The sequence below is a fragment of the Aplidium turbinatum genome, chromosome 6 (genome assembly GCF_918807975.1).
Source record: "Aplidium turbinatum chromosome 6, kaAplTurb1.1, whole genome shotgun sequence".
In the NCBI taxonomy this organism is placed as follows: domain Eukaryota; kingdom Metazoa; phylum Chordata; class Ascidiacea; order Aplousobranchia; family Polyclinidae; genus Aplidium; species Aplidium turbinatum.
The window spans coordinates 21,117,955-21,128,776 of NC_137477.1; the positions used below are offsets into that span (position 1 = coordinate 21,117,955).

At 38.3% G+C, this 10,822-nt stretch overlaps 1 protein-coding gene across 1 annotated transcript; it reads right to left on the minus strand.

The window, feature by feature from the left end:
- Positions 1–2,463: 2,463 nt before the first annotated feature.
- LOC145772196 (repressor of RNA polymerase III transcription MAF1 homolog) lies at positions 2,464–4,799 on the minus strand. Its single transcript, XM_082584044.1, has 2 exons — positions 4,172–4,799; positions 2,464–3,794 (listed from the first exon to the last, which is right to left on the minus strand). Exons 1-2 carry the CDS (start codon positions 4,615–4,617, stop codon positions 3,497–3,499), a joined length of 744 nt encoding a protein of 247 aa, XP_082440170.1. The 5' UTR covers positions 4,618–4,799; the 3' UTR covers positions 2,464–3,496.
- Between the last annotated feature and the right edge of the window lie 6,023 nt (positions 4,800–10,822).

Here is a 10,822-nt window from a genome sequence, read left to right on the forward strand (position 1 = left end):
TTGGGCCATGATCGGCTTGCCCAGTCAACAAATCTGTTTTTTTTTACCCATGATTCAACGTCCAGAAACGTTAACTAGGGTGATAGCCTACTAAGAAAATTACACTAAACTTAGGCCTACTTTCCATTTATAATCATTTTATGTGCACTTTGATTCATTTCAGTTGTGCGTGCATCAGTGGGTTTCAGTTAACTTACTTAGGCTACTTAACGTACCAGCCTGCATGACAACCAGAGATGTAGCCTACGTAGGCCTATACGCCACAAATTCTACGCCGTAGAAATTTTGTTTACGCTAACGCTTACAGCTACATTTTTTCGGATAACTTAGTTGTCGCTTGAGGCTACGCCGTAAAGTTTTCGCGGTTTTTTAGCGCATAGCGTCAACGCATAGCCTACTTTTTAATGTATTTTTTTCGCTACAACACGCCAATAGGCCTACCTTCCAGCGCTGCAGTTGAAAGAATGTTTCAATGGGCAAAGACATATTGGAACCAAAACACAGCAAAATGTCAGATGAACACTTTCAGATGCTTGTGTTTCTTCATGGAAATTCAAAATAAAACTTGTTTGTTTCGAGTGGTTTATACCGTGTGAATGTTTGGCACCTAGCAAACAAAATGAGTTTACGCTAGTGTATGCGCTGATGCTGACAACTTTTTTTTACAAGTTACGTTGACGCATACGGCGTATGGTTTTTCGAACGTTTGCGTTTATGCTGACGGCGTCAATATTTTTTGTATATCACTGACGCGTACATTACTGAAGACAACCAACAGACGACACAAAAGTACGTAAGAAAACGATACGACTTCTGATTGGTCATTTGTCGAGATAGGGACCAAACAGGGAATCTTTTGTAAATATGCGACCGGGCCGCAACTTTCCAAAAGGTACCATTAAAAAATCCCTTTTGAGCAACAAACGAAATCGTAGCTAAATTAAATCATTGGTTTGCCATCGGCTAACTTGGCGCAGAGGGTTAGGGCGATGGTAGTCAATTCATTGACGTGGGTTTGACTCCCACCACTGCTGTTGCTTTTTTTCTTCTGTAATTACTAAACAAAGTTCAAAGGGGATTGTTTAATGGTACCTTTTGGAAAGTTGCGACCGGGCCGGCGTCAGTGGTTCAAAGCCTCTTCATGTAGGCTGTGCAAAACTGCCAGGATTAATAAGGTATCAAAAAAGCTTTCTCAGTCCGAAGATAAAGATCAAATCAATCATATATCGATTTGATTACCGGTACCCATCAGCAAAAGCACAAAGTTTGTTTGCAACGAAATACAGACCTATTCTTCTTCATCGTGTGACAACGCCATAGCCCAGAGCATCATGCAAGCTCTTGCTCTATCGTTGAACTCGGCCAAATCCTGTGAAGAGCACCTTGCTTTTAGGTCAGGACATTCGAGTAGATGTTGCATCGTTTGCTCATGTCCATATACTGTGTTTACAACTTGTGGTTCCCATGGAATATCCCCAGTGTCTCATCAAAGTTTTACACCTGCCAATTCTTAATCACACCTGCCTGTTCTTAAGTGGTTGAGGCATCGCCAATACTTCCACGTAGTGGCGTACGCAGGATTTTCTCAAGGGGGGGGGGGGCATTGAAAATGCTTTTGAATCGAAACAAAAAAAATTAAAAAACGCCCATTTGCTAATGATAGCCGATAGGCTACTGGCATCGGTAGCGTAGCCAGGAATTTTGAAGGGGGGTGGTTTTGATGGCTGGCGGGCGAAGCCCGACGGCGTATTCGCCGAAGGCGACACTCGGCGGCGGGGGGTCTGGGGGGCCTCCCCCAGAAATTTTTGAAAAATTACTTTGAATTTGGTGCATTCTGAGAGTATTTTCAACTAGAATGTGGGTATGAATATTCCTGTAAAATCGTGCTGTCTGGTAGCATAGCAAAAGAATAAGATCATGTTTTTCTTCGGTAATACGGTAAAGGTAATACGTTTTTGGCATTGCTATAATATTATAATAGGCTATGCTACATTGGCATACATGGGGTGGGGTAGGTGGATTGGGCCATGTATTTCGTATTGGCTTAGTCTATAAAACAACATTATTGTTAATTGCTTTGACAATGCAATCCAAAACATATTAAATGCCTTAATCTACGTCGTTAACTACTAAAAATTTTTAAGGAGGGGGGCCATGGCCCAATGCCCCCCCCCCCTGCGTACGCTAGTGCTTCCACGGTTCACATAGACCTATTGAAAAATTGCATGCCGATCACTGCGTTTTCGTTTAATTTTGTGTGCCGATGCAAAATTTGTTTGCGAGCCAATGACAATTCCGGCTCAAATTAATTACCGTATGCTAAAACTATAATAATTCCGTAAATGATTTTCTCATACCTACTGAATAACAGGGATATCTAAAGGGAGGAATACGAAAGCTTTTATTACATCTGACAATAGAAGGGCTTCTGTTTATCATAAATAATCTCTGTTTGTCGTAAAAGGGAAAATTGGCACGGCGTGACTACCATCACAACGAAAAACAATATTATGTGATTTTTGCTTGAGAATCGCTAACATAACCTTTTCCTTCCATCTTTTCTTTTGTATTGAATTAATCCTAAATAAAACGGTGAAATCGATTCGTAACAGTTGGCATTTATGTCACAACGAGTAACCAGCAGTACGAAACAGTTAACAAAAGCAGAAAGAACCATCTGTTGTAAATAGCTGAACCACGCAGAACTATGGCATTAGGGGAGTGTTCAGTTCACATGACAAAAGTGGTGTGAATAAAGTCGCCGGATCATGGTATATTTAGTTTACAGATTGAAATGGGATGAATTGATATGCTAAACTGAGAAATGAAAGTAAAACAAGGCTTAGCTATTTTTGACAACAGGTGCTATTTTAATTTAATCTTGGAAAATTATTTTGGACAAATTATCCCATTTATGAAACTATATAATAAGAGTTCGATTAACTTTCAGGACCCTGTCAAAATACGTTCTCAACCCCCCAACAGGTATAAGGACTCCGTCCTAAAGGCATGCAATGTGTGATCTAAGTAAGAAACCAAGGTGGGCACATAGACAACAAACCTACCTGCTCCAAAAAGTGTGGAGTAGGTTCGCGCTTGATTTCAATTCTAACCAAATAGAGGCATAGCACTGTTTAAATTTCAACAAAGCAGCAAAGCGTTAAAACATTAATAAAACACAGCGATTGCAGTATTATGAAACTACAATTTTGGTTAAAAATGTAACAATGGCTTTCCGTTTTTCAGAATATACAGTAGAAAGAACGCAGGGTTTCATGATCACAAAAAGTCAAATACAAAAATAAAAACAATGGCACACTTCTCCTTGAGGATAAAAATAGAACATTTAAAAGTAATATAGCAAGAAATATAGCTACCAAACGCACGCACTGGCTTGAATAAAAGTCTGGTAAAAGTGTCAAAAAATGTGCTGTATACATTTACGAAAATTTAGTCCAAAAGCTGTCATGAAAATCGCCAGGTTTTGAACACAGATTTATGGAACAATCACTGGTTGACTAGAAGGGTTGTATTCATCCTCTTCATCAAAAAATATTTCTTCCAATTCATCTTCTGCTTCGTCCCCATCACGAACCATCATCGAGGCAGTTTGTGTTTTGCAGGTAAAGAAAAGAATACGCTTTTTTTTCGAATTATAAAAGAAGAAATTGAAGGACCATAAGCATCCAGCATCTCCATATGGATCAGAATTAAGATCTGGATTGTAACTGTAAACATTGCAATCTTCAAGTGTGATTTCTTCATCTATTGTTGACCATAAAGTTGAACTTAATCTGAAAATATTTACAAGACAAAAGTTTAACTTTTAAAAACTTTTTTAACTCAAGCATCGAAAATACAGTACTGTACCTGAAAAAACTTAACAAATCGTTTTATATCAACAACTAGAACAAGCCTTTTTTTAATCAAGCCAGCTAAGTAAGTAAGTTTGCACAAAGCGATTTTTGGTAAAAGTTCTGTATATTAATAACAACATTGAAATAATTGCTTATGGATAAAAGTTAAAGCCTTTGAAAATACGATGAAACATGTTTAAATATTCCAACTGTGTGTATTCTTCCTTCTTTAAAACAACTACAAGTAATTACTTTGACTGGGTTACTAGCAGCATTTAGCATATGAACAACATATTTGAAGAAAGTGAACTCACTTGTTGTAGCTATCACCGAGAACAGCACCTAAACTGCTGTTAATAAAATTTGACACATAATTGACGCTTGGTTCTTTGCTAAACTCATCACTTTTAGCATTACTGAAGTCATAATCAGGACGGAAGGATGCATTCAAGGTTGAGACCAAATAATACAATGTCTTTCGGCTGCAGGCTTGATTGAATGGACTTTCCGATTCATCTGCACTTGAAAAGCTGCGACTGAAAGATGCAACAGGACTTGCAGACAGCAATGTCTGGGGTGGTGACAGAACTGCCAGATCATTGGGATTTCCTTCATGAGATAAGACTTTAAATAGCCGCTTGTCATCACCTGCCATCTTGCATGAATAACTTTCAACGCGGCCAACCACTCTACAGTCACCATTTTCAATTGTCAAGGCACTGCTCAAAGCTTCAAGCTGCGTATTTTCTAAATATTTCATGTTGTAAAAAAGTCAACTTTATTATCAAAGATTGACAGTTCAAAATTTGATTCTTTGTTTCACATGTAAACTGTTCACCCAAAATCTTTTGCAGCTGATAAAAATGTGATACCACAAAGCTGAAACCTTGACAATGTTGATTCACATAAAAACCATACACATGTTACATTTGCAATTAGAGATCACACACTTCTGCAAAGAAAATAGTGAAAAATTCAGATAATCATAATATGTAGAATATGCTCTGCAGGCCTTAAAACTCGTGTTTTTTTCCGGCAGCCATCACGGCCTACCGAGAGCTCCTTCTCGGCGACCAAATCTGCGTGCTTGGAGGTCAAAATACAAATAACGATAGCACAAGTAAATAGAATTAAACTTGCAACAATGCTAAAATGATCACTTAGCGCGACGTCCTGCAGTAGAATCGATGTACCACGCAACGCAATAACTGCTTTATCGGGATTGTAATCCGGTATTGTGGGACCACTGAACGACACTAAATTGTTTCAACTGCATACTGCCTTTCATAAAACCTGACGATTTATACCATTATGATGTCACCATTATGACATTACCCTTGTGTTGTGTGTAGGGCCGGTGTGGGCACAAACTCCATCCAATGCCACACTTGCCTCCTCTGGGTTCACAAAAAGTGCAGTGGCCTAAGAGGAGGTCTGAAACCCGACCCATCCCTCAGGTGTAAAAGATGTGCAGGAGAAGCCCGGCCCATAGAGGGTAGAACTATCACTGACATCCAAATAGATGATGGAAAGTTAGAAGTGGTAGACGCTTTCTGTTACTTCAAAGGTGACATGCTCAGTGCAGGTGGAGGTACCGTCCTCAGCTCCACTACCAGAGTGAAGACAGCCTGGGCTAAATTCAAACAACTACTGCCCATACTCACCAACAAAGATATCCCTCTTTCCAGTAAAGGCAGGGTATACAACAGCTGTGTCAGGAGTGTGATGTTGTTTTCGAGTGAATGCTGGGCTGTGACAAAAAAGGTATATACTGGGAAGAATCAAACGAAATGACAACGCAATGATACGGTGGATCTGCAACATCAGACCGCAAGAGAACCAGTACACCAGCTCAGACACTCTACTCGCCAGGCTGGGCTGGGCTTGCGAAAGATTGAAGATCACCTCCGATTCAACCGTCTCTGCTGGTTTGGACATGTTGAAAGGAGCAGCGGATGGATAAATCAATGCCGAGATGTGCCAGTAGGACAAAGAAGCCTGGACGTCCCAGGAAGACATGGAGTGACACCGTAAACGATGACAGGAAGCGGTGGCGGATGACCAATACTAGCCCCCTAGATCGTGATGAATGGAGACTGAGGATGTGCCTTGCCAGATCCCGTCCTACCCTGATTCTAGGAAATGAGACGTAAAACAGGAAGAAGAAGAAGATTGAGAGTGTGAAGTCACTAACACACAGCGGGAACATTTCTCAACTATGAAGACACGTACGTGTTTTCCCCTCGGATGTCAACTAACCTAGTTCTCCTTTTTAACAACGATTAAATGTCCGACAACATTAAATCGACATAAAAATGACAATACTGCCAGCCGGTGCAAATTATCACTTCGGATTAACACTTTGTTATGTTAAACGTCGGGAATTACAAACAAGACTTCCAGCTGGATATATTCCATATATATTATACAATAGCAAATGTTCCCGCACCATACAACATTGGTGATTATGACGCGCTAACCTAATTCTGCATCATTCTTTGATGCTACATATTTTCGGCAGTTAATCCACGATCATTCTATTGCGAAATTAAATAATTGGCTAGAAGAAACCGGCGACCAAACTTGGTCGACTGAGGAGGTAGCACCCGGTACACGACAAGTGGGCGAGACAAAGTGGGTGATACCCACTTGGGCGGGACCAGGTGGGTGACGAGCCAAGTGGGCGACGAGTCAAGTGGGCGACGGGCCAAGTGGGCGACGGCCAAAGTGGGCGACGGTAGCGAAAGTTTAGCCGTTGGGAACGGTGATGACATATATAATTTATCTAGTTGCTTTGCGGCGTCACGGTTTATCGTGAAGCTTAAGATAAACCCCTCAGACAAGAAACAAGCGAATGGCCAAAGAGTGATTGAAGTGGGTAGCACGACAATTCAAAGCAGACAATTCAAAGCCAACAATTCAAAGCCGACAATTCAAAGCTGACAATTCAAAGCCGATGATTCAAAGACGAAATGTTAAGGTTAGGGTACTAAAGGTCACTATGGGTTACCATAGGTTAGGGTAATGGTTAGGGTTAGAGTTAGTGTAAGGGTTATTGTCTTTATCGTAAGTAAATTATCGGCTTTGAATTGACCGCTTTGAATCGACCGCTTTGAATTGCCGGCTTTGAATTGACGCATAACCATTGAAGTGATTATAAAGTCATATTTTCTGTTTTAGATCATGAAGTGTGACTTTTAATTTTTACTTTATTTTGTGGAAGAGAGGCAATGAGAGTTCTCGCGCTGAGTTTCACGAAGCATTGGAAGCAACATTTTTATTATTTTTTGCAGTCTAGTAATAGCGCTTGCTGTTTGATGTTAATTTGCATTGTGACATCATCTTGACACATTATTTTGCAATTTGCGGCGTCACAGTTTATCGTGAAGTTAAGAGAAACCTCTCAGAAAAGAAACAAACGAATGGCCAAAGAGTGGTTGAAGTCGTCGAAGTTTGTCAGTCGTTATAAAGTTGTATTTTCTGTTTTAGATTATAAAATATGACTTTTAATTTTTACTTTAAAATACAATGATTGAGGCAATGAGAGTTCTCACGCTGAGTTTCACGAAGCATTAGAAGCAACATTTTCATTATTTTTTGTAGTCTAGTAATAGCGCTTGCTGTTTGATGTTAATTTGCATTGTGACATCATCTTGACACATTATTTTGCAACTTGCGGCATCACGGTTTATCGTGGAGCTTAAGAGAAACCCCTCAGAAAAGAAACAAATGAATGTCGTGGCCTACATATACATAGCCTATATGTAGGGTGATTCAGAAATTGAAATTTTTTTTTTAATTCAATGGGGCACCCTCTTGTATCGTGTCAATACCTGAAAAAATAATCCTGTCAAATTTTTAGAGCAATCGAAAGCATTTTTAAGGTTGCTACCGACTTTGAAAGCTGTATATAATACACAAATGGGTCATTCCCTGTCAACTCAACAGGGTGTGCAAGCTCGACCCTCTTAGATTTTCTTGAAATTTACACTAAAGTTTCATATTGATGTATAATGAACACAAAAAAAAATTTCAGCTCATTATCTCAAGACGTTTAGAAATTACAGCCCTTTAAAAGTCACCAAGGTCTCTCAAAATGTGTTCGTATGTACAATTGTACATTTTCCTCCATGTTTGGGTCTTCATAACTTTTAATCTAAAGCATTTACAAAGCTGCAATTTAGTATTCTGATTAAGAAGCAGCCCTAGTTTTCATATCTACTACCAAAATTGCTAATTTCCAATTAGTTTTAGATATAGAACTTTTCAAAAATTGAAATTTTTTACATTTGAAAATTTTTTTATTAATTTTTGATGTCCGCTATCTCCCAAACCAATAATCACAGAACTACCATTTTGCATATCATTAATCTATACTAGTTGATAATTAACCCCCATGAGACTGACACCAAACAAATGTAAAATTATTGAAGTTTGGAGGGTGTAAAGATGAAGCCCGAACCATCTTTACACCCTCCAAACTTCAATAATTTTAACTGGCAAAATGGTTGGCCACATCTCTACAAATCTATACCGTACATTACAAATATAAAGAAACTTTGTTTGCGCTCAGGTTGCAGCGTTTTTGATTCATAGCCATGAATGCCTTCCCACTGCAAACAAACATTACTATTGTGACTATATCACAATCTATGCAGAAATCGCGCTACAGTCCATTATCAATTCCCAATCAAGCTCCTCATCAGCATCCAGCATGGAGAAACGGAGATTTTATGGTGTTGACTGTTGATTCTCAATCAGGGTTGCCAGATTGTAAAGGCAACAATATACCAAACTTTGAATTAAAATATACCAAATATATACCAAACCTATTTTTACCTGAAAAAAACAAACAAACTATGAGCAATTAGAAGCACATATACAAACAATACATGTTAACAAAACTTAACGGTTATTTTTCGTCAAGAACCTTGAAAAATAAATGTTTGACAATGCATTAATAATATGAATGGAAAAGTTTAGTCAAGTAATTCAAACTCATTTCCATTCTCATTTTCTAGATCATACATATTATGTAAATTAAAGTTTTCGAACATTCGTTGGGTAACATCAAATTTCTTACAGCATTCTCCTTTCATAATTAAACAATGCCTTACCCTCAGAATTGCTTCTAGCATTGGAAGTTTAAGCCTATTTTGGAATTTAGTTTTTACACAAGTGACGTGGCTAAACATTGTCTCAACAATAGCGTTACTGACTGGAGTAGCCAAACAAGCAAGAGCATAATGTGCTAACTCTTTGTAGGGTTTACAACTATCAACAGTTTCAAAGTTTCGGATACCAAGCCAAAATGGAACAGTTTCTTTTAGTAATCCGTCAGGAAAAGCAGACTTTTCTTCTTCCCATAAATGTGACACATTAACTTTCTGTACTGGCTTTCAAGGGTTGCCAGATTGTGCAGTAAATCTCTGGTAGAAATTCAGAAACAGTTTTTTTAATTTCAAAAATATACCAAGAATATACCAGTTTTCCAAAATATACCAAACGAAAAAATCGCATACCAAACAGGTTTGAAATATACCAGATTTCTGGAATTTGGTATATAAATATACCAGTTGGCAACCCTGTTCTCAATCTCAAATTCTCCATCTCAAATCAACAGCAGTGTTGCCAGATACTACAAATAATTTTTTTCAAAAAGTATAGCCTATTTATTTTGGTTCAATCAGTTTTGAATCTTTTTCCTCGGGCTGTCAAAGCCTTTGTAGGTTATTCCTGGTAGTTTCGCATACTTGTAGAGGCTTGAGACACAAAGCCGGTCACCGAGATTGGCGAGTGATGTTTCCGATTGGGAAAATGTTGTTGCCAGAGAATTATTCTATCCACTAGGTGCCGCTGAATGGAGAGCAGTTCTGAAGTGGTTGCTCGAAGGCACACTCCGAACAGCTCCGAGCTCCGAGAGCCGAACCAGCGCAGCATGATCTTGAGTTAAGTCCGGTGTGAGGGTAAAGTCTGGGGCGTCGCCACTGAGCTACTAATCGCTTTATATCAGACCTGATGTCATCTAATTGTTTTTATTGTTCTGAATACTTTCAATTCTTCCAACGCTGATTGTATATAAATTTGTAACAGTATCCAAAGTGGCTCTCTGTGACCTTTGTGCATTTGCGGTTTGTGTATTATTTTGTTGTTTTTATTTTGGATATGGACAACTTTGTCTGATGCAAATAAATAATAATAATAATAATAAAGCTCATAGAATTCAAAATTCACAACAGCCATTACACAAAATGTAAAATACAAACAGCACCACGATAGCTACATCAATCAACATATAAGGTAATGTTACACTTTTTTTCTGCATGTAGGAATTATAAATGAAGGATGTATAGTTTAACCTGGCTTAACAGTGAAAAATGCAAAATTCTTTTTCAAACTAAACAGCAAAGTTTTCGGTCTAAATCAGAGGTGACGAACCTTTTTGCGGTCGCGGGCCACTTTATCAATTACACATGAGTTATCGGGCCACACAACTTTTTAATCGTAACCTACTATGAAATCTTTTAAAAGCGACTCAAGATGTTATTCATGAAAAGTAACAAACGGCAGATGAAAGTAATAAAACCCACACAGTTGAAATTGTCTTACGCTTACGCAGAATCGAAACATAGCCTACAGCAGTAAAAAGAAAAACAAATCAACTTGACCAAAAAAGGTAGAGAAACAGTAGCCTACTTGCACTGATAATGACAACAGTTTAATTTTCGAAGTGTTTGCTTTCATATGAGTATGAAATCTTCTTTTTTTGGCTCTATCCTTTTTGCTCAAGTTGACAAAATGTTTCGACCATTATGCTCCGAAACAACAAATCAGTTAATGAAATTTCTTTTTCAAAAAACAAACAAAAGCCCATGCGAATCATACAGCTAAAGCTATCTAATGCAGTATTGAAGCATAAAATATTAAAAAATAACATTGAAGCATTGAATTTTTTTGCTTAGTGG